The 21,415-nt window shown below is 42.2% G+C and overlaps 1 protein-coding gene across 4 annotated transcripts in view; it reads left to right on the forward strand.

Moving 5' to 3' along the window:
- The window catches only part of LOC124211547 (discoidin domain-containing receptor 2), a 95,796-nt gene that overhangs the window by 69,517 nt on the left and 4,864 nt on the right, over positions 1-21,415 (forward strand). For 3 of the 4 annotated variants that reach the window (XM_046610716.2, XM_069133435.1, XM_046610717.2), the window contains exons 9-16: positions 2,580-2,919; positions 3,451-3,662; positions 3,780-3,952; positions 6,019-6,141; positions 7,181-7,290; positions 13,110-13,310; positions 15,055-15,147; positions 21,241-21,382. In XM_046610716.2, coding sequence (XP_046466672.1) covers positions 2,580-2,919; positions 3,451-3,662; positions 3,780-3,952; positions 6,019-6,141; positions 7,181-7,290; positions 13,110-13,310; positions 15,055-15,147; positions 21,241-21,382 — 1,394 coding nt within the window. The remainder of the gene's footprint in view (positions 1-2,579; positions 2,920-3,450; positions 3,663-3,779; positions 3,953-6,018; positions 6,142-7,180; positions 7,291-13,109; positions 13,311-15,054; positions 15,148-21,240; positions 21,383-21,415) is intronic. The other variant, XM_046610718.2, reaches the window with a different exon arrangement.

Consider the following 21,415-nt stretch of genomic DNA (forward strand, 5'->3'; position numbering starts at 1 on the left):
TTTTAACGTTTTTTCAGGGAAAAATATATAACAACGTCGTTAGATGAAATATTGAACGATATCACTGCTGGGCTCCTCGCTCGGTTTCGTTTCATTTTATTCCCCTGCCTTCTCTATGCCTACTTCATCGCAGAATATTCTCAGTACACCGTACGTACGAATAACTCCTGTGTAATAAAATTTTTCCCTTTTTTTGTGCAGCAATGGCAAAAACGACGGCTGGTTTAACAGAGACAGAGAGAGAGAGAGAGAGAGAGAGAGAGTAGATAGAGAGTCTGGCTAAAGTCTGGCCGTGTCACCTGTATGGAATTCCTATGGCTCGTGGCTCGTGGCTCCCTCCCTCCCTCCACCCCTTTCGGTTTACTCTACATCGTCGAAAGAATGTTTAATATCAGATTTCATACAGTATGAAGGGTATGAAAAGGGTGAAGGGGGGAAGGGAGACTGCCGCGTAAAAGCAGATATCAAACACTGTGCGACAGCTTTGTTTCTCATGGATAATCCCGTCATCAGGAATTTATAGGCGAATACCGTTCTCTCCGGCTCTCCGTTCCCTTTCCCTACGTCTATCTATCTATCTACCTATCTATCTATCTATCCGTTCCTCCCTGGAATAGTTGTAAAACTGAAAACTTAGCCGCGCAAGCTCATCCTCACGTGCATCTCTTTCTTCGTTCACGGTAGAAACGGGTCTGCAGCATCCAACCCGCCTATCAAGAAGAGAACCGAGCAACGCGTCCAAATAGCGGAAGAGAATCTCGCTACAGTTCCAAAGACTGATGCGACATGATTCAGACATCTGGCCACATGTTTCACAGAATTCTCTTCTTCTATCCCCTCCCTTCCTCACATCTTGTTCCTCTGTGGGGTTCACTGCGCAAGCTTTCAATCTGGTAAAAAGCTTGATGAAACGCGGAAAAAGTAATGCGGGGGGGGGGGGATAAGGGTAAAGGAATTAAAATCGCAGATGGTTGAGGTGAATTTTATACACCTATTGAAACAATCTTTATACCAAGCAGGCTGCGCATGGAATAAAATTTAATTTGAAAAAAGGAAAAAAGAAGAAGAAAAAAAAAACACCTTGCTCGGTGGTCGAATCTGCTGCAGTCGGTTCAGCCTTCAGGATTGAGCCTCGATGCTTGAGCCTGTGGTGAGGAAAGGGGGGTTCTCATCAATATTAATGTCACGTCGTATCCTTAGTGGGCGATATCTGGAGTGCAGATATGGCCGAGCCGAAGGCGGCCGCGGAGCTTTAGAAGCTGCTTTTCGGGCACCGGTCCCGTTTCAACGAATATTATATATATACATATTGAATTAGCAACTTAATTTATCCGACGCCAAGGGTATGCAACTTTGAGTAACGTCGAGTTTCAACTTGTTATATACCTACCCTCGTATATTGTAGGTATACTCTCGATGCCGTACCCAATGCAGTATAAGCCGAGTTTTGGTGTATCTGAGCTTATTTTACTTACTTACTTACTTACTTACTTACACACCACTCGAGCTTTCAGGCTTTCGAGCGACTTTTTACTGCTTATTTCTCACTTCTGCTATACTTCGTTACACGTTTAGCAAAAACGAGAAAAAAGAACGTGAGGTAAATAGATGAAAACTTCACTGATTATCGACGTAGACCTTTGAACTTTACTTCGTCCTCCCTCCGAACGACCGAATGAACCCCAAATCCAACGCGGGATTTTAAGCATTACAATTCTTCTTGGGAATCTTTAACCCTTTGATTATTTCGCGAACATAGTGAGCGTTGTAAATAAACAAAGTGTTAAAAATGCCTTTTTCTACAGAATAAAGGTAATTGCGGGATGATTATGCGGAGTAGAAAAGTGAAAATCGGTGATCGTCGGTTTTTGGAGACGCTAAGAACGAATCCGACGTCACAATTTCAAAATTCAAGCTGGCTGATCCAATACGGCGGGCTGAAAATATAAAAATTGATCCTATTCGCTCATATTAGACCCGCTATTTTGAATTTTTGAAAATTTCTCAGATTTGAGTCCATTTTTGAAATCAGTGACCTTGAGAACCGTTACGTACCCAGTTTCAAGGAATTTGACTGCGAGGAACAATGTATGCTTCAATGTATGCTTAACGATCATGTCATGCAAGAACAAATCCTCGCTAAAATGTAAACAGTTTTCATTTCCAAGTTGAGAATAGTATACGATATTACATCCGAAAATTTCTAATCTTTTCGGAACGTCACACGGACGCAATTTTCTTCTTTACAATTACCGCTCTGCGCACACTTTGCACAAATAATACAAAACAATGGTATCACAAAGTAGATACAGCGCCTTGTGCGGAGATCGAAAATTGGATGAAACTAACGTGAAACCCTCCGGTAATCGAGGTCCTGACGAGGTTGTCCGAAGCTCCCAACGGGACCGGTTACCCGCCCGTTTTCCAGATCGAGAATTACGACCGTGTGTGTAATACCTAACAATAAGACGAGGTTTTTCGACCGGCCGTACTTCCGGAGAAAATTTCGGCGCGTGCTTATCGCCGGCTTGATAGTCCTCTCCTCCCGCAATTAACACTCCTATTATTGCCACCCGCAGACGTTGCCCACGGCAATTTCACCCCCGAAGAACCACCGTCGACGGAACCGCCACCTCTGGGCGACGTCTTCGTCGAGAAGGATGCCGCCAACGACGGCGAGCTGCCCGTCTCCACAGCGAAACACGACGACCCGACCTACATGGCCGTCGTCATCGGCGTCCTCACCGCCGTTATCCTCCTTCTTGCAGTCGCCATTTTCCTCATCGTATCCCGGCACAGGCAGAGAAAGTGCTTCGCAAGTCCCATGACCGGCAAAGCACCCTCTCACCTTGGATCCACCTGCGCCACAGTCGAAAAGGGCGCAGCCCTTATGGCTTACACTCTTGAGGACGACGAGAGGTGAGTTGAGCTGCTTTTTTTTTTTTTTTGAAAGAATAACATCGTTGTAGTTAAGGATTCTTGTTTCCCCTTCAAAGAGGCGCTTCGCGGAACCTCCGAACTTTTTCGATTTACATGAAATTTCAACCGTCAAATCACTACTAGACATTCCTCATTCAAATCACGTCAACAAAAAAAAAAGCCTGTATTCGCTTGCTATGCATTAAACTTTTCATAAATAAATAGAACAATTTTACCCTTGATAATCAGATGTCAAGTTTTGGAATTGTTTGGAATTTTGATGAATGAAGAAAGGTAAAGAACTTTTTCAAAAAAGAAACATCAATTATTGATCTTCGTTTAAACCAATATCCAGAAACTTACCGAATTCCATCAATCGTAAAAGACTGAAAAACACTTGTCTCACGAAGCTTTGTGGACGGTTATGAACCACCGATCACTTCGTACATGAAAAAAGTTAGCGTCCAATTGGTTATCAAATTGATTCGTAAGCTCGTTGAACTTTCGATTGCCAATCGGCAACGACTACAGTTACGTGGGTCGCAGGTACGCAGGAGGATCGCTGCCAACCCTTCCACGGGACCTGGGAAACCGACTGCTGGACATCGTGAAGCTGGACGATTACCAGGAGCCGTACAGGGCGTTGAAATACGCGCCTTACTACAGCTACAGCACGGTGGTGATGGAGATGAAGGACATGATGCTTAACAACAAGGGAGGAGGCGGTAGCATCAATCAGTCAGGTAGGTTGCGGACTGTCGCCGAACGCGGCTTCGACAAGTGTCGCATGTAAGATCCAACCCCCAATGGATCAATAGTCGCCCACCCTCAACCTTCCCCTTCCTCTATCTTTGTCGCAGTTTACGCCAACGGCGGCGTCGACACGTCCTACGACTACGCGGTTCCCGAACTTGGCACAGTACCACTCCTGAACCCCGATGGAGTTCCGAGGATCTTGTCGAGCGGAGCGAGCGACCAGGAAAGCCTCTTCTCGAAGGAATCTTCCCGCGGAAGCAAACCCGAGGATAAGAAGGTCAGACTCTTCCCTCTTTTGCACACCATGGAGGAAAAGGGTAGACCGAAAGTTCACGTATGGTACGGTGACGGAAGGATTTGTCCTCGCGGTGTGAGAACCAGTCTTGTAGTGTACGGAAGGGTAGTTGTTTAATAAGAATGTCGTTCAAGGATTGGAATGATTGTCACAATGTGAACGCAAGTCCATCTGTTACTGCATCAAATGCGAATTTTCACAAATATGTCCTTTTGCATTTTCCTCATGAGTGTTACGCACTTTGAAACCACAAGACTTGATATCTCACAATCAGCCGAGTCAGCATCGATGTGGAGAACGTTAATTTCGGTCACACCGTTTCTCTGATCGGCTCTTATTCTCTGACTTAGGAGACCATTTCCCGAGAATCGAAACGTGTAAAATCGACGAACCGAATCAGCGACTGTCGGTGGATGCAATTTGCGATCAGTTACCAACCAGTTCTGCACGATCATCAATGCCCCCTTACTCGACTCGCCTCCGGATCTTTATTAAAACCAATTCCAGTTGAAGATCCTCGTGCATGCTCGTTGTAAAGCATGAACGTTATCCCACAACCGTTCCGTCATCAATTTGCCAAAAGGAATCGATTCGTCGGTGTTATAACGCGTTGTGATAATTCTTGAAAACTTATACTCTGCATACGCAGAAGGGACGGGGCGAATGTATCGTCATTTCGCGGTCGAAGAACGCCCGTTACCGTTTAAACTCGGGTCGTTAAATAGCGAGGTGGGAAGTGTTAGCGGCGTATAATCACTTGGCCGGTTTGTATCCTGGCCGCAAACGGCGCACCGTGTACAAACACGCTACACGTTGTGCAGAGGAACAAGCGTATATCACCACCGATGAATTCCTGCCTCTGGTTGAAAAAGAATAAAATAAACTAAAGAAGGTCGTCGTTGGGGGGTGAGCACCCTCATCCTTCGCTCCGACAATACCGGCCCTTTATAATGCCAAATGGAGCCATTCGGGTCTTCGGATTGCGCGTTACAATACCGAATCTGATTGACGTCGCCGTGCTCGAAACAGACGAAGCGGAACTTGATTCGCTTCTGCAGGCCCTGCAAGCTGCCGCGTTATCGTTATCGTTCCGTTATATGCCGCGTTGCTTCTAGGCACAGGTATGTACAATTCTCACGGTGCGTGGTGTCTGTGCCCTGGGATTGGAGACCAACCGACCAACCGACCGTATTCGTGACCCCTGAACGCGAACGCGTTTCTCTTTGAACCTGAGGGTTGCCCATTGTTCCCCGAGTCATAGAGTGAGGCACCTACCGACCCTCCAAGGGGTCTCGGTTTTGGTACGGGTTTCCCGTTCTTGATTCAAGCTTCCTCGGCCTTAGGCCTCTATTGAACCATCCGGACTTGCTCCGATGTATCCCTGCCGACTGAAAATAGATACTGTTTAACCCAAATACTCGACACTGTGCGTGTTTCTTAACTATCTGTTTACGTTGTCTCAACAGATCCGTGCAATAGTTAGCTACCGATCATTCCCAGCCCGTGGGGAGCTGATACTACCCGGTGATAATGACACTCGACATTCGTCACGAGATCCCCGATTCTTATGGTATATGAGGTATCTGACCGCATAGCGTGTACAGGATACCCAAGACCATTCGAATCCATCGTATCGTCAATTTCTGCGGTAGTCCTTCCGACACTGCCGCCGATGGAAGTGTCGATCAATTTCCGGAACAGCTCATACCTGCAACGTTAGAAACCGCTATAGCGTCTTACGACACTAATGCTCAATCCAAGCTTTCGTCATACTCCAAGCAGACGTTCCACTGCGGAGTAACGTGTTGACCAGTACAGCTCGTTATGCTGATCGCCGAGCAAATGCTCAAAGTGGTTTTTGGTACGGGCAGCGCGATACTCCGATGGGTCCGATAGGGGCTGGAATGTATGATAATGATGCGGACACGTTGCGTGCAGTTAACTCTGAATCGTGCATAGTGGGAGTGGGTCGATTGTAACGACGTTAGGAGGCAGGCATGGCGTGATGGCCGATCGTGCATTATTAGAAATGTGATTAACATTTTCAGTCGCCGACGCAACAGGAGGTTCTCTCGGCCCTGAAGCGACGCCTGGAGCAGACCAGCGTGCCCCTCTTCCCACGCCATCGACTACGCATGCTCTCAAAGCTGGCCGAGGGCGCTTTTGGAACGGTAACTATGTGCGGTAGACGCAACCCTTTCCATCACTTCTCTCTCTCTCCCTCTCTCTCTTTCTCTGGTTTAGTCGCTAAATTCGATGAATTTCGAGTAACACCTACATACCCACGCAGACTTGGTTGAAAAAGTTTTCAAACGAATCAACGGCTGTCTGTGAACGCGCCCACGCGTACTCTCGTACCGTTTTACCATACCATACCATACCATACCATATATTCACCCCGTGAACCGGTTACGAAATAGACCAAACACAATGATCGGGAGAAGCAGACGTCTGACCGAGTGATGCAGCTCTTGGAAAGGATATATAATGTATATGTAAGAACGTGGCCACTGCTATTGCTGCATCGGGTTGGTTCTGGAACCAATGCTGCTGGCTTCTCTTACATAAGGATATCGTCGACGAGTCGATGTTCAACTACAATGAAGAAAATAACTGCTTCATCATCGCTGTATAATAAACACCCGCCTTCCGCGATGGATCTTTAATAGCAGGTTTTGAACGGGTTAATGAGGTTAATTGTTTCCCTTTCTTCGGGACCCCTGAATCTCCGCCTATACTTCAGCTCTGATCCCACTAACAAAGGATAGAAAATTTCATCCGAGGTGCTTAATCGGTTTCACTGCGGAGCTCTGAGCATCCAGCGCTTATGACGCGTGTGAATTGGAGGAGGAGATCATCGGGAATCGGAGAGATGGGGTGAAAATGTTGCAGTGGTCGACCTTGTTCGTTTTCTATTATTATTTCAACCAGGGTAGTAGGTATATGCCTAGAGGAGAAGAGGGAGAAGAAAAAAAAAAAGAAGAAAATTCAAACAAAACGAAATAAAGAAAGAAAGAAAGGAGAAATTTGTAGCGTAAAATGCAACCCGATTCCCCGGGTCGGAATTGGCCTTTTGTTAAATCCTCCGGAGGGGCGCAGGCCTGCATCTTGTGCCCTCTTCGCCTTCCCGCCAAGCTTCTCTTTACATGTATATATTGAGGTATATATTCAGTTTCAGTTTATGAAAGAGAAAAATTTATGCTTATAAAGGTGTACGTCGCCGAGGCCGAGGGCATACCGGAATACGGGACGACGGCAACCCTCGGTAAAAGACTCGTGGCAGTAAAGTTCCTCCTTCCGGATGCCAACGAAAAAGAGAAGTAAGTATGCAGATTGATATTTGCATTATTTCACTACCGCCGCCCACTGTATCGCAAGATATGATATACATACACTCCAGACGCCTGTCTATCCTTCCCAACCCTAAAGGACCCTTCGATTCCCCTTGCACTCTCGACCTTTGCTCTGCTTTACCTTACCCTTGTAGGGTTTATCTTTTTCCTCTTTTTCACCAAAAGCCGAATCGTCATTTATTTATTCGTTCATTTTTTCTTTCATTTTTCTTTTTTTTTTCGATTTCTGTTTTGTGTTTTTTGCAATATCAAGAAACAATGCTTTTTACTCACCCGAGCGTTCTGCGGAACGTTTTTTTTTTTTTCTCTTTTCCAATACACGTCTCACTGGATTACCTTTACTTTCGTCTCGTACTCGGTCGTTCGTTTTTTTTTTTTTTTTCTTTTTTTATGCTTTTTTTTCATTGTCATTCTTCTCTTTCTTCTCGCGTTGTTGAATGAAATTTATTCAACGGTCCAGCGCAACCCTTTGAACGATCCGTCAGAGAACGTCGCGTCCCTGGGCTTCTGGATATTTTTTTTTTAATCAAATGTTTTTTTTTTTGGACTTTGTGAATAAAAAAAAAAATACCAGGAGCCATTTGATCTCCGCGATGCCCCTCACGTGTCCATTTATGTAAAACTCAATATACGTATACACGTAGATATTTATACCTATGTACAGTACTGGAATATACATATAAGATGTAAGGATCAGTTTCGAAGCGCTTTGAGAACGCCGCGACGAAACCTCACGAAAGGACATTAAGGGGGTGTCCTGGTCGATTTCGACGTTAACGTATGTATATATCCAGATATCGACGCTCACGTATCTCGAACGCAAAAAAAAAAGGTCTCAACAGTTCCATTCTATACGCAATTCTGAACAAAAACATTCCAATACATTTTTATTTTACGCAGAAATAAAAGAAACGGTATGAATTCTACGAATCTACTATTGCCATTCCGTAGAATCCGTGCCGTTTCTTTCTTTCCGCGTCAAATGAAAATGAATTGGAGTATTTTTGTTCGGAATTGTGTATAAAACGGGTGTGTTTAGCCCTTTTCCGCGTTTCAGACACGTGGAATTCGATACTTGAATATATATATATGTATATATATACGTCAACGTCGAAATCGACCAGGGCACCCCCTTAAATTAGGCTATAGATTATACATTATACGATACACAGAGGGAGTAACATTATTGTATATTTATACAATGCTACCGAGCATACAACAATTCCGCAATGACAGACTCGTCGAATAGTGGGTTACGTATGTACAATGTGCGTATGTACACATACGTGTGTTATACAAAGAATATCTATGTACATACGTACATGCATTATATACCCGTGTATATAACATTAAATTTCATATTTCGATGTACATAAAGGATACAAAGCGTCGCGACGCGGTAGCGAAGCACATATCAGCGGCTGGTTTACAAAGGACACACGTTTTCGTCTCTACGTAGGTAAACACACACACACACGTGTATGTCCGCGTATGTGTTACATCGGGACGGGGATTTTTCATGGTATGAGTTAGCGCAGGTTTCGCAGTCCTGAAAGTTCAGCCGTACGTCCATTGAACGTGGACACTGCTCGTCTGCGTGAATCCGATTCTCGGACGATTATTCGCCGGCCCAGAGCTGCCTTATGCCTCTTCTCCAGTATCGGGCTAGACATCAGAAAAAGGCGAGTTTGTCGTTTCTTTGAAAAGGAATGAATACATTTGCATACAATGACCGGGAGATAGGGAGGAACTTCACTGAACTGCGGAGCTGGAATCTCTATAATAATACGGTCGCGATGACGCGGGATCGAATACCTTGTACCAACTATTCTCTGCGACGTATGTGATCTTTGTACTTTTTAAACACGTCCAGCATCTTTATAATCCGCAAAAGACGTAGAATTTAGGAGAATGATTTTTCGCGATTAATTACGTCGCTCGAAAATAGTTGGTTTAGTTCTCGTACTGGCGCGGGGTTGAAATTCCGAATTTGAAAAGTTCTAAAAACGCCGAATTCCGAATTTTCCGGTAGCGAAACTTACGGTAAAGCAATCAAATTTTGACGAAACTTCAAAGTTTCGAATGATCTGAAACCCGAGGCTCAAAGTTCCAAAAAGGTAAAATACCAGAATAGTGTAACTCAGACAAGTCAAAGTTCCGAAGGTGCGAAAATAAGAAGATTTAAAAATCTGAAACATCAAAGTTCCGAATGATCGAAGATTTTCAGGTCCGTGAATTTCTGGCTCGGTGAAATTTCACCACTTTGATCTTCCTTTGTTTTTCCTGGTCATTCTGATTTTCGGTTTTTCTGATTTTTCACACCCACTCATCGAGTAAACTACGCTGAGTGTGTATATTTTAATTTTCGGAATTTCACTCTATCGAAACTTTATTTTTCGAGTTTTTCTTACTTTCCGGAACTTTGCTCTATCGTAACTTGAATTTTCGTAATCTTGCGTTTCGGAACTTTGAACCGTCGGGTTTCCGACCATTCGCAACTTTGTCGTTTCTTCAAAGTTTGATTTCTTCACTTCAAGTTTCGCCAGAAAATAAATCGGAATCAGACGCTTCCGGATGTTTTCAAATTCGGAACTCCAACCCCGCCCCATGCTACTCTTTTTTTTTTCAATCGCTTATCGGAAAGTCGGGACTCCGTGCGCCTACATCAGCTGCTTCCGTTGTGTCCGCAACACCTCGCGGGTCTCTGACGTGAGCTGTTTGCTTTTGGCGAGATTATAGAACCTGGGGGATGTAGACACGCGTTTGCTACCCTGCGTGCAGGTTTATACGCAAACGAACGCAACGCCTCGCCTCGCCTCGCCTCGGCATTGCTGACACGGGAGATAAGGGTGTTTTATGTGTCATAGTCGGTATCACGTCCCGCAGGCCAACCCTCGATCCTCCACCATCACTGAACTCGCTTCGTACCTACTATATTAAAAATAACAGAGCACCCTCTGTTCCGAGATCGTGCTCCTTATATTCCTTTGCGAAAAGAGCACAGCTCGAAGGATTCTCACCGAAATCACAAAGAGTTTTCCATCTTCAAGGTACGTATGGCAAGAATCGGAATCCTACGATCATGCCTACCACTCGGAACTTTTAAACGGTGGTGGATTTTATTTCAGGTGTAATTTGTAAAACAACCAAACTTCGCAATCTGCAGTGTTCCGAGTGTTAAAAAACCGAAAATGTTCAAAATGCAGGAAAGTTCTTTAGTGTTAGAGTCCTGCTGGTTTGTTCAATTCATCGTATGCAAGATCAATTGACGGTTTGAAATGAATTTTCAACAACGCGGTTGTTAATACGTGTTATGTACCAAACCAAGCGGTAAAAATAAGTGAACAATTATTCTGCAGCGGCAAGTTCGCGCGTTTTTCCATTCAATATAGTGCCTACTCGATGTCCGGTATGGTGCGGGTCAAAATTTGCAATGTAAAACGAGGGTGAAAGCCCTTTTCGGCCCACATGCGGGTCGAACAAAACTTGCGCGGAGGGTGAAACGGGGAAGGGGTCGTAATGACAAAGTTTAACGGTTTATCATACCCCGTAGGTACTCGACGTTTATAGCGAGAGAAAAAAGACTAAGACTCAAATGTCATCGAATTACGCGTTTATGGATAAGTATACAGGGATATTGAGACAAGATAAGATCCAAGCGACCGAATACAAAGTGTCCTTCGTTACAAGCATTCATGCATAATCAAAACTGCGGAAGCAGAAGATTGAAAATTAACAGGCTTGTAGGTATTATTTGTCGGTTATGATGTTCGTTTTGTCTCTTTTGGAAATATAATAAGCCAATGAGAGAGTGGCTAACTATAAAGGTAGACTTAAGACATAGATTGAGTTGATCCTCTAGACAGTTTTTGTTCTATGGTCTTCTTTTTTTTTTTTGGAGTCATGTTGTCGTTACTGACGCCATCAGTGCAGCGCTACCAACCCTAAAGAAATTTCTTTAGATCTGTAGAAATTAAGAGTCTGTTCAATGAAAAAAGAAAAATTCTGTTCTTATATGCATAAATATTGTCGTTTAGGCTCGAATATGAAGAACATCTGAAGGTCTCCGACGAAATCTCAAGACTGATATTTAAATCTCTAAAAATGGTCTGTAAAATCGAAGAAATAGACTAAGAATTAACCAATTTTGAGGTTACTGAGAAAATATGCACCAATTAGATAGCGTCTGCAATTGTACGGGTAAAAGTTCCTAGTATCTTTATACTTATAATTCAGATTGTAGGATATAAATCTGTCTTTGTTACCTAGTTCGGTAATCATCATAATATATTTCAAGGAAAATTTACCACGTTGTAAAACGAAGACACGAAATATATTACGTATGTCCTGTATTTATTGAGTTTCAATACCGTCAAACATCACTCCTGAAAATGATAAATATAAAGAATTATTGTAGCGCCATTTAAAGAAATATTCGTGTGATAGGTTGGCAACACTGGATTGGTAAAGCTAAGATAGACGCTACGCTAACTGTACAAAGTTCCGTTTCTTCTTGTATTGTAATAAATACATAACAAAGGTTAAAGCACATGTGCCACGAAACACAATCATGTCCCATGATCATCTTTGCGACAATTTATGCGTAACGACGTCCAATTTATAGGCACATCACGCATACAATATAGAAGCGTAGTAGCCTAAGTGCGGTTATCGCTGCCAGTGTACGTCTCTAACTCAAATAGAATCCATATATGCCTTACCTAGGAAGGACGGCGGTTCGTCTAGCTGGTGTACAAGGTGAATCGATACCGTGTACTTTTCCCGACAACACAGTTATTAAGTTATCACGCGAGACAGCCATTACTTCCAGCTTGCCCGGCTTCTGCCCCTCACCCTTATTCACCCTACCCCTCCCCCCCCCCCCCCCTCCCCCCTTTCGGCAATACGGCGAAAGTATCCTTATACACATCTGGTATCGTCGTAGCGACACTCGCAATAAGCTCCGACAAGTCCTGGGCCTAAGTACTCGACCACCCCTTAAGTGAGTCGGTGTTATTATAAGAACCGTCTTGCAAACTGACGAGGTATTATAACTGATCTGGTTTTCGTGAGCTCGAAACTTTGTTAACGATGAGTACCTAGAACGCTGAATCGCTACCGCATCCCATGGTATCAAAAGTTGGGAAAAGAGAAGAAAGAAAAGTCGGCGAACACGAATGAAACAGCGTAGCATCTCATATAAATGTTTGAGAAAAAATTTACATACAACACAAGTTGAGATACAATCGACAATTCGAAAAGAGCTTTTACTGTAATTATAGAACATTTAACCCTTTCAGTCACACATTTTTCAACTCAATGTTTTGACCTGAATTTTGTTGATCGGGGGGTTTTTGGAGTCGCTAATCAAGAATCCGAAGTCAGAATTTGATGATTTCTAAATCCAAAATGGCTGATGTGAAATCAAACAAACTATCAAAATTGACGAAGGGGTTAAAATAATGAAAACTCTCCTGTTCTGTCATCCAATATTCTAACGTTTTTTATTTTTATTTTTTACAAAAGCAAATTAATCGAATTTAGCAATTATTACTGTCTATCAAATGCGGCGAAAAAATATTTCGTCAAGTCGAATAAATTTGGTTTCAATCGGCAACACAAACTGTTGTTCTGGTGACTATTTTCGTTGTTTTCTTGGATGAAACAACACTTTTACGAACGGTAAAAGGAATAATTTCACCATATTTGATAAATTCGAAAACTCCATTCTCCGAATGCAGCAAGCAATGAAATTTTACTCAATGCACAGCGTTGACTTTTCGCAGGCTCGACTTTCAGCGTGACGTAAGGATCCTCGCAGCCCTCGAGGATCGAAACATCGCCAGAGTCCTCGGTGCCTGTTGCAGGGAGGAGCCTTTCTGCGTGGTTATGGAATACCTGGATCACGGTGATCTTTGCCAATTTTTGAAGACCCACATCACGGCCGAAGACGCTCATTCGATGCCGATGGGAGTGAAGACGCTCAGGTAAGTAAAATAAAGATTTTTCTACGAATGATAGGCTCGTCGTCCAATTTTCCACCTTTAAAAATTCCCCTTAATATCTGACCGTGAAACTTTCCCATTAAACGGACATCGAGGGAAACCCAACTGATTTATGTCTACACGGTGTAAAAGTTTCGATGCGGTATTAAACCGGTGAAATATAACCATACGGGAATGAGGCCGATGAATAAAATACAACAAAAAAAATTTTAAAAAAAAAACTTATATGACGTACGAATGTGAACAAAGACGGGAATCTGAAGATCTGGGTAATAAGAAATACGCGTACAAGGGATGAAATTAAAAAAAAAAAATCAATACAATTGAATACCTGAGAGAGGTGAAAAAAATAAATAAATAAAAAAATAATAATAAGAAGGTAAAAAAAAAAAAAAAAAATGAGAAAAGAGAAAACGTAAAGAAAGGAAACGCGCGAACAAAAGACTTTTATTCCTTCCCCCTCTGTGTGAACTCCCGGCAAACAGCGTTATCCACTCGAAACGTTGTACGCGCACAGTTCATATATTATACTCGTACATATATAGAATATAAAAATATGTGTGCGCACGTATGCATACGCGCGTTTACGTACACGTACAGTCATGTATTGAAGAAAAAGTTTCCCTCAAAATGGATTTTCCAACCAATTTTATTACCCTGCCTACCTCTGCTCGTTTTCTCGTTTTTTCTTTCTCCCTAGTATCGCTCTCTCTCTCTCTCCCTCTCTCCCTCTCTCTCTCTCTCTCTCTCTCTTCATCCCTGAACCCTCGAGTAGATTTTACCTGCAAAAATCAGATCTTCGTCGGTACCCTCCCCCCCCCCCCCCCCCCTTCCCCCCGTCTGCATTTACGAAGAGTTACAGACTTATTCCACGTATATTCCATAATAAATCCTGTATGGAAATTTGTACATATGAACGAGCATATCCGATGATTCAGTTTGAGTTTTCGGTTCAGTGAAAATCAAGTCATTTCAAATTCTAACGCTGGTATTATTTTTTTTTTTTTTTGTTCTCACTTCTTGTTTTACACTCCCGTTTCTGCCATTTCAATTAAATTTGTCCGTATTTACTTTTCCCTTTCAACGGCAAGTATTTATCATACATTATAGGTATGTACATGCGTGCATACCTATATACAAATACATATATATATATATATGTGTGTGTTATGTGCGTACAGAGCAGAGTGAAAACTCGTGTAAAGTTCGATGCACGAATACGTATTTTTTCCTTCTCCCTTTACCCCCCCCCCCCCCCCCCTCTCTCTTTCGGTTTTTTATATTCCATTTTTCGTTTTGGTTCGCTAATTGGAGAGAATTCGCACGATGCACACGCATATAATGATAACCGGTATACCGGAAACTAACGGCTTCACTGCGATGAAACAAATATTATACATATGATATACCTATACCAGTACTCAGTTGATTAAATAAAAATTCCTCGACCTTTTTTCTCCCCTATATCTCTGTTCCAATATCATACCCTTTGAAATATTGAAAACTATTGATACTCCCGCGTACGGTATTCGTTATAAACTGACACAGGTGTATTTAGCCACAGCTAGGCGAGTATCAAACGGCGAAATAATTAATTGGAAACACGTTAGAACTTCGCGTCGAATCGGGATATTCGAAAAAACTGAAATAAACGTATATCGAATAAATTAATAATAATAAATAATTGTTATTGTTTAATTCATTTTTTTCACCTCTTTTCACGCAGTTTCAACTGTCTCATCTACATGGCAGCCCAAATAGCTTCGGGGATGCGTTACCTGGAGAATCTTAACTTCGTACACCGGGATCTGGCGACGAGGTGAGTCGATATAAGCCATGTTTTTTTTTTCCTATTCCATTACCAGTTTTTGTTTTTGATCTCTTTCTCTCTTCTTTAACCTACGTCATTATTATCGGATCGAACTTATCGAATCCACTGGCAATGAGAGAAGTTTTTACTTGCGATCCTTTTACTTGTGTTTTCCTCGATTTCACGGTCGCCAAAAAAAGTAGACACCCTCGCCGTTTTGAGATTCGTAGGAATCAAGGAGGGAATATGGAAGGTAGGGGTGAGGTTTGAATGTCAGAGAGGCGGAACTCACCGCTTCGCATCAATGCCGATAAAAGTATTAATTTTTGGTACATCAAATCGAATATTATTTTACCCTGGAGTGTATTTCCATAAGCCGAAAACAAACGTTCGTTCGTATCGGTTTGATTCGGTTCGGTTCGGTTCGCTTTGCCGTGGGTGTAAAACAGGAGGAGTATAAGACGAAGTGGTGGAGGAAATCGAACGATACGAGGGATCCACGGGGAAATCAGCGCCGTCAATTCGTTAGGCCTTAGCACTTCTGCCGACTGTCCGAACACACATCGCCCTACCGACCTCGCTCGTACTCTTCTGGGAATAAATTCACCGGTAGCTCGAATCACCCGTGGCAATTAGACCTCCGCTGCCATTTGGTCTATACAAATAATAATAATAGTAATAGTAATAACGATATACGTCACATATTGACAATGAGGCCTGCGAAGTTATAATTACACATGGCAAATATTTGCGCTCCCGTTTATGCTGGTCGTGGTAGCCGCAAACTGTTTTGTTCTTTTATCCTTCATCTGCACGGTGTATAAAATACAAGAGCGAATGGCTAACGGACAAATTAAGAATGACCAAAAATAAGCGATGATCGATTAGATCGATTATTTTTTAAACTCGATTAATCGACCGAATCGATTGTTTTTCCTCACAATCGGTTTTCTTTTTTTTTTTTACTCCCATATTAACGAGGTAAAATAAACATCAATTTATGTAATTAAAGTATCGATTGTTATCATGTTCTTATTTACTAAATAACTATTTGATGTAATTAGTGAAAGAGATGAATGAACATTTTCATCTGAAATTGAACAATATTTTTAATGAAACTAGAAATTATCAAAAAACTTTTCCACTGTTGAGACTACGTATTGAAATTTACGAAATTTTGGTTTCATATGCACCGTTTTTAAAGAAATACGAGATAATCGATTAATCGATTAACTTTAACCGATTCAATCGAGTTGTGTTCGATTATTTTTTTGGATTCGATTGATCGATGCATCGATTATTTTCAGCTTAGTGGCTATCGGTCGATTGATCGAGTTTGAAAACTAATCGATCATACTCGATTAATCGGGGGAAAAATAATCGATTCAATGGAAATTGTCCGAGAGGGTTTTTAATCGAAAATCGATTATAATTATTTTTGGTCATTCTTAGAGATTCTCGAATTGTGTATAACAAATCCTTTGATCTCGACCATCGTTACATACATATATACCTAATTCTTGTCCGCGGGAACGTTCACGTTTATACGTCTACACGTTTGTACGTCTACACGTATCTACCTACTTAGGTATGTACGACATGATCGTGGAGAATTGTTCAGTGTCTGTGGACGCGTACCTACTTATGCGAGCCAGATGGTCAGTACCTATACCCAACGGTAGACACGACATACACGACCTTCCCCCGCCGTAGTACAAGATTTCAGTTATTGAAATGCGCCTATACTCTGGTTTCGGAGTGAAATCGATACCGACGAACACCCTGCAGCACCGCAACCAGCAGGCAATGGTCGATAACCGTGGACGGAGATTGTATCGAAATAATCAGAAATCAGGAAGTTACGTTTCACTCGCTTCATGAAACAAGACTGTCTAATTAACTCGAAAAATGGATTAAAACGCTGGTGAAAATCATTTCTACAATTTTCTACGAATTTTTTAGGAAATTTTGACATTTCTTACGAAATTGTAAATATGCATATAGTTCTTATAGATAATTGTAGATTTTCATGACAATTAACAATCCGTTGCGAAAAACTATGCCATGCTTGCAATTTGGTAAAAAAACAATACGAAATGTTCCGATTTTTGTGAAGGTTCGTAGCAGCAGAAATTTTCACTTGAACTGAGAAAAATTTCATTTGTTATAGTACCTAGAAAAATTCAGTAAAACGGGTATCTTTAAAAAAAACTGTTTGTATATTGTTGAGATTACGAAAAACGAGGTACGCCTAACCATTTTGCGCTATCGTCGATCTTTTTTTAATAATTGCAACATAAAATCAGTTTCTTCGGCTTACTCTACTTTTTTAGTTAAACAAGGCTTTAACGTCAATTTATCGTTGCACAAGCGTTAAATTTTCGCAACAGCTACAAGAAAATCTAGCAACAGTGATCGTAATGAGAAAGAATAGTAACGGATACTAGACTCTCCGGTAACAGCTAGAAAACTAATTTTCATTTTCTACCTAGAACTATATTTTTCGATTGTGGTAAAAAAATGAAAATAGTCAAGGACTGAGCGGTAACCGGAACTAAAAATTTCTCTCAGTGTGGAAAGTGTGCGAAATATCGAGTGCAGTATGAATTAGCTTCTTTTATTCAATCATCCGTTTTCAGGAGAGGGAAAATTTCGAGATCGATTTATGAAAATTGTATTACGCCTATAATTGGGGCACACTTGGGGGATTACGGATGGTTAAAAATGCTTTTTTGAACCGCACAAATGAACGCCCTGCATACCTACCATGTGTATGGTCGTAAGGACAAGAGTTATTAAATATGAACCGTTGGTATAATTAAAGCCGTTTGTCAGAGCGCGGTAATTACACGGGGGCTTAGGTTTAATATGGTTTCAACTAAATTTCAATGCCCCTCCCTGTCCCCCCCTTCATACATTTTACGCCTGTCGGTTTGGTTATTGAATATAATGTGGGACGAGTTCATTTGGGATTTAGCACTCCGATTATATAAACTCTTCTAACGTTAGATCTGTGTTATATTCACGCATCGAATGGTCGCAACCCTCAAACTGGTTCGAAGTAATTCAAAACAAAATTCTTTTTTTATCCCCTCAATATTTACTCATCCATAGAAAACCTTACTTTTTCTCATAAGAGAAGCATCGATTTTTCGAGGTTTCTAATCACAAGTGCGTAACGGGTCCAACAAAAAATGGCAAAAAATTTTCTAAAAAATTAAAATGAAGTTGAATTTGTCCCCTTTAATACACCGATTGAGAAATTTCGCTGTATCTCTATCTTTTACTTCGCTTTCTAAGTTTTAGTGCGACAAGAAATTTCGACTTGTGAATCGAAACTTTCGAGTGCTCAAGAAACCCAATGAGATTGGTCATAAAGAAAAAGGACATTCTTCGCTAAAAATACTAAATAGAAGTTCAAAACGTTTGATTGCCTCGTCTTCCTTCTTATAAGATAAGATAAGATAAGATAAACATACATCAGACGTACCAGATCGAAAATCATATAATCATCAATACAGTGAACTATATCTAATTTATTACGTGACTTCTAATATATTTTGTCAAATTTACAAGATAAATCATGTAATAAATTACACGCCAAGTACTTTCAAAACATTTTACTATTCAACGCGTGAACATTTTCATCAGGTTTAGTATTCTCTAAACTTTTTTCGCTATCAAATTATTTATAAAATCTAACCGCCGCTGACAACGGTGAATAACTGAAAGCTCAAAACTGGGAAAAACGTGACTTTTCAGACCGCATCGTCGAGAGGTCGAAACCCTCGAGCTGCCCGAAGCTGCGGAGTTCGTCGGAATGGATCTTGAGCCGGGAGCCGAGCCTTTGTTTCGACTTTGGTTACAAACGTAGAGGAGAACCGAGGACCCCCTCACTCTCTCTCTCTCTCTCTCTCTCTCTCTCTCTCTCTCTCTGTCTCTTTCTCTCTCTACCAGCTTTCCGCTGCATCTCACTGGACCATTTGCCTACCTCTGCAGGACCGCCGTTACAAATCCTCCGCCTCCCCCCCCCCCACGTCACCGTGCCTGAATACCGACTATACCTACGACTCGTTCATTATGCATTCGTATGAATATTTGAGCCCCTGAATTCAGCGTTACCCCTTATATAATGCTCGAGGCTATAGTCAAGGTCCAGTCCGAGTATGCAATTCGCACTTATATTTATAATGCCACACGTGCAGGCGAACAGGGTGGCTAATTATGCATTTATGCCACCTGAAAGTACGCCACGGAGCGACGTCGAACTACTCGGTGAAAATTGCCCGAGGGTCTTCCAAAGTGGAGGAATGAACGGTTTCTTTACTACTGTTTTCGACGGTCGCAAGGACGCTGAAAAGCTGCAACGCCGACCAGTCTTCTCGTACATATCCAACCGCCCACAGGCGAAGCTCTCCCGATACAGATGTACACTTGGGGACAATGAATCTGATAAGGCTAATTTTTTACACTAGACAGTTATGTTGGCAACACAGAAAAACCTACAGCGCCACAGTCGGCCGAGCGCGAAACAAACTCAATCTCAATAAGTATAACATAACCCATGACCGTCGAATCTAACCTTAGAATACCGCGGGGATAATGACTTGTTGGATTGACACGTATTCTAAGGTTAGATTCGACGGTCATAGATTATGTTACGTTTATTGAGATTGAGTTTGTTTCTCGCTCGGCCGACTGTGGCGCTGTAGGTTTTTCTGTGTTGCCAACATAACTGTCTAGTGTAAAAAATTAGCCGTCTCAGATTCATTGTCCCCAAGTGTACGATACTCGCACCGATCCATAAACAATTCACCTTGTTAAGTGGGAATTTATCGCGAACCGCATGCCTATACACGCCACCTTTATGCGGGACCTGGTTTCTCGCCGGTCTTTTATCTCGCTTATCTCACGATTAGGAAACCCTGAGGGAAACTTGTATACGGGCGGTAAAAACGCGACGATTACGTTTGAATTTCAATTATCCTCAATCAATGTGGCTTCAGGTATTCGAACGGTCCCTTTTCATCTTTTGGATAAATTTATTGCACCGCGTTTTGCTCCGGAAACCTGCAAGTTGACCCAGAAATCGTCGTTACGAAATGTATATTTGTAGATCCTCTTTACCGTGCATCTGGGCCGCGGACTTTGCCAGATACGAAATGATGAGCGCTGAGGGTGACCTGAGAGCAGTGCCATTCGTCGGAATACCGTGTCAAAGTCCGCGAGCCAAGCAAAGCCCAAAGCTAACGCCGGAGCCAAAGCCAAAGCAAAGCGTCAAGGCAGAGCCGGAAACGGAGCAAAGCATCGCCGAGTTCTGCGAGAGGGTGCCGAGAGTAAAGCATGGCGGAGGCACACAGAGAGACCGGTGTAGCCAGCCAATTTCGATGATCGATAAAGCCCCACTAATTACCGAGGCTGTACCTCCGAATTGGAGCTTTGTTCGCTTGGCAAAATTAATTGATTCCAGCAATTCAATAACGCGCCCTGGACTCGATCAGGTCCGATGGTGTATGAAGGAACTGTATGTATGGGTAACGTATCCTGTACCCAGAAACCAAGTACCGAGCTTCGTCGGGACGATGTATCATTAACTTTGTCCGCCGCTCTCCTACTCAAGTTACAAACTTTATCCGGTATCTGTTATCACTGCCCGGAATGGTTAGGTATATAGATCTACGTTAACGGAGGGGGAGATATAGCTTGGACAGTCTCCAATCATACTTATTTTTAGGAGTACTTTTTTTTTTTTTTTTTGAACACAGAGCAATTTAAGTTCGAGGGCTTTATTATTTATAGTTTCAAGAACATTTTGGAATTTTTTTATTGCAACTAATAACAAAATACCCTCCCTTAAAGCTCCTCATTCATTCCATTCGAACTGCCTAACTCGTCGTTTTTTGTATTTTATGAAGATTCAGAGAACCTGTGACGCATGTTATTCAAACTTTTTCGAAGCCTCAACCACAGTTCGGAAAAGGCGACTATAACGTTCCGAGCTTGTCCGAGGAATTCGATATTTATTTACCTCATATAATAGCAGCGTGAGCGTGATTGTATAAGGGATAACCGTAGACTAATATCAATCTCTCCTGGTTGCAGGAACTGCCTTGTGGGAAAAGCTTACCACATAAAGATCTCGGACTTTGGAACGGACAACGAGCTCTACGCCTCTGACTACTTCAAGGTGGATGGTAACATGCCGCTTCCGGTCCGTTGGATGGCCTGGGAGTCGATCTTTCTGGTAATGCAATCCCATCCTGGTTTTAACCGACCC

This window comes from Neodiprion pinetum, chromosome 2 (genome assembly GCF_021155775.2).
Source record: "Neodiprion pinetum isolate iyNeoPine1 chromosome 2, iyNeoPine1.2, whole genome shotgun sequence".
In the NCBI taxonomy this organism is placed as follows: domain Eukaryota; kingdom Metazoa; phylum Arthropoda; class Insecta; order Hymenoptera; family Diprionidae; genus Neodiprion; species Neodiprion pinetum.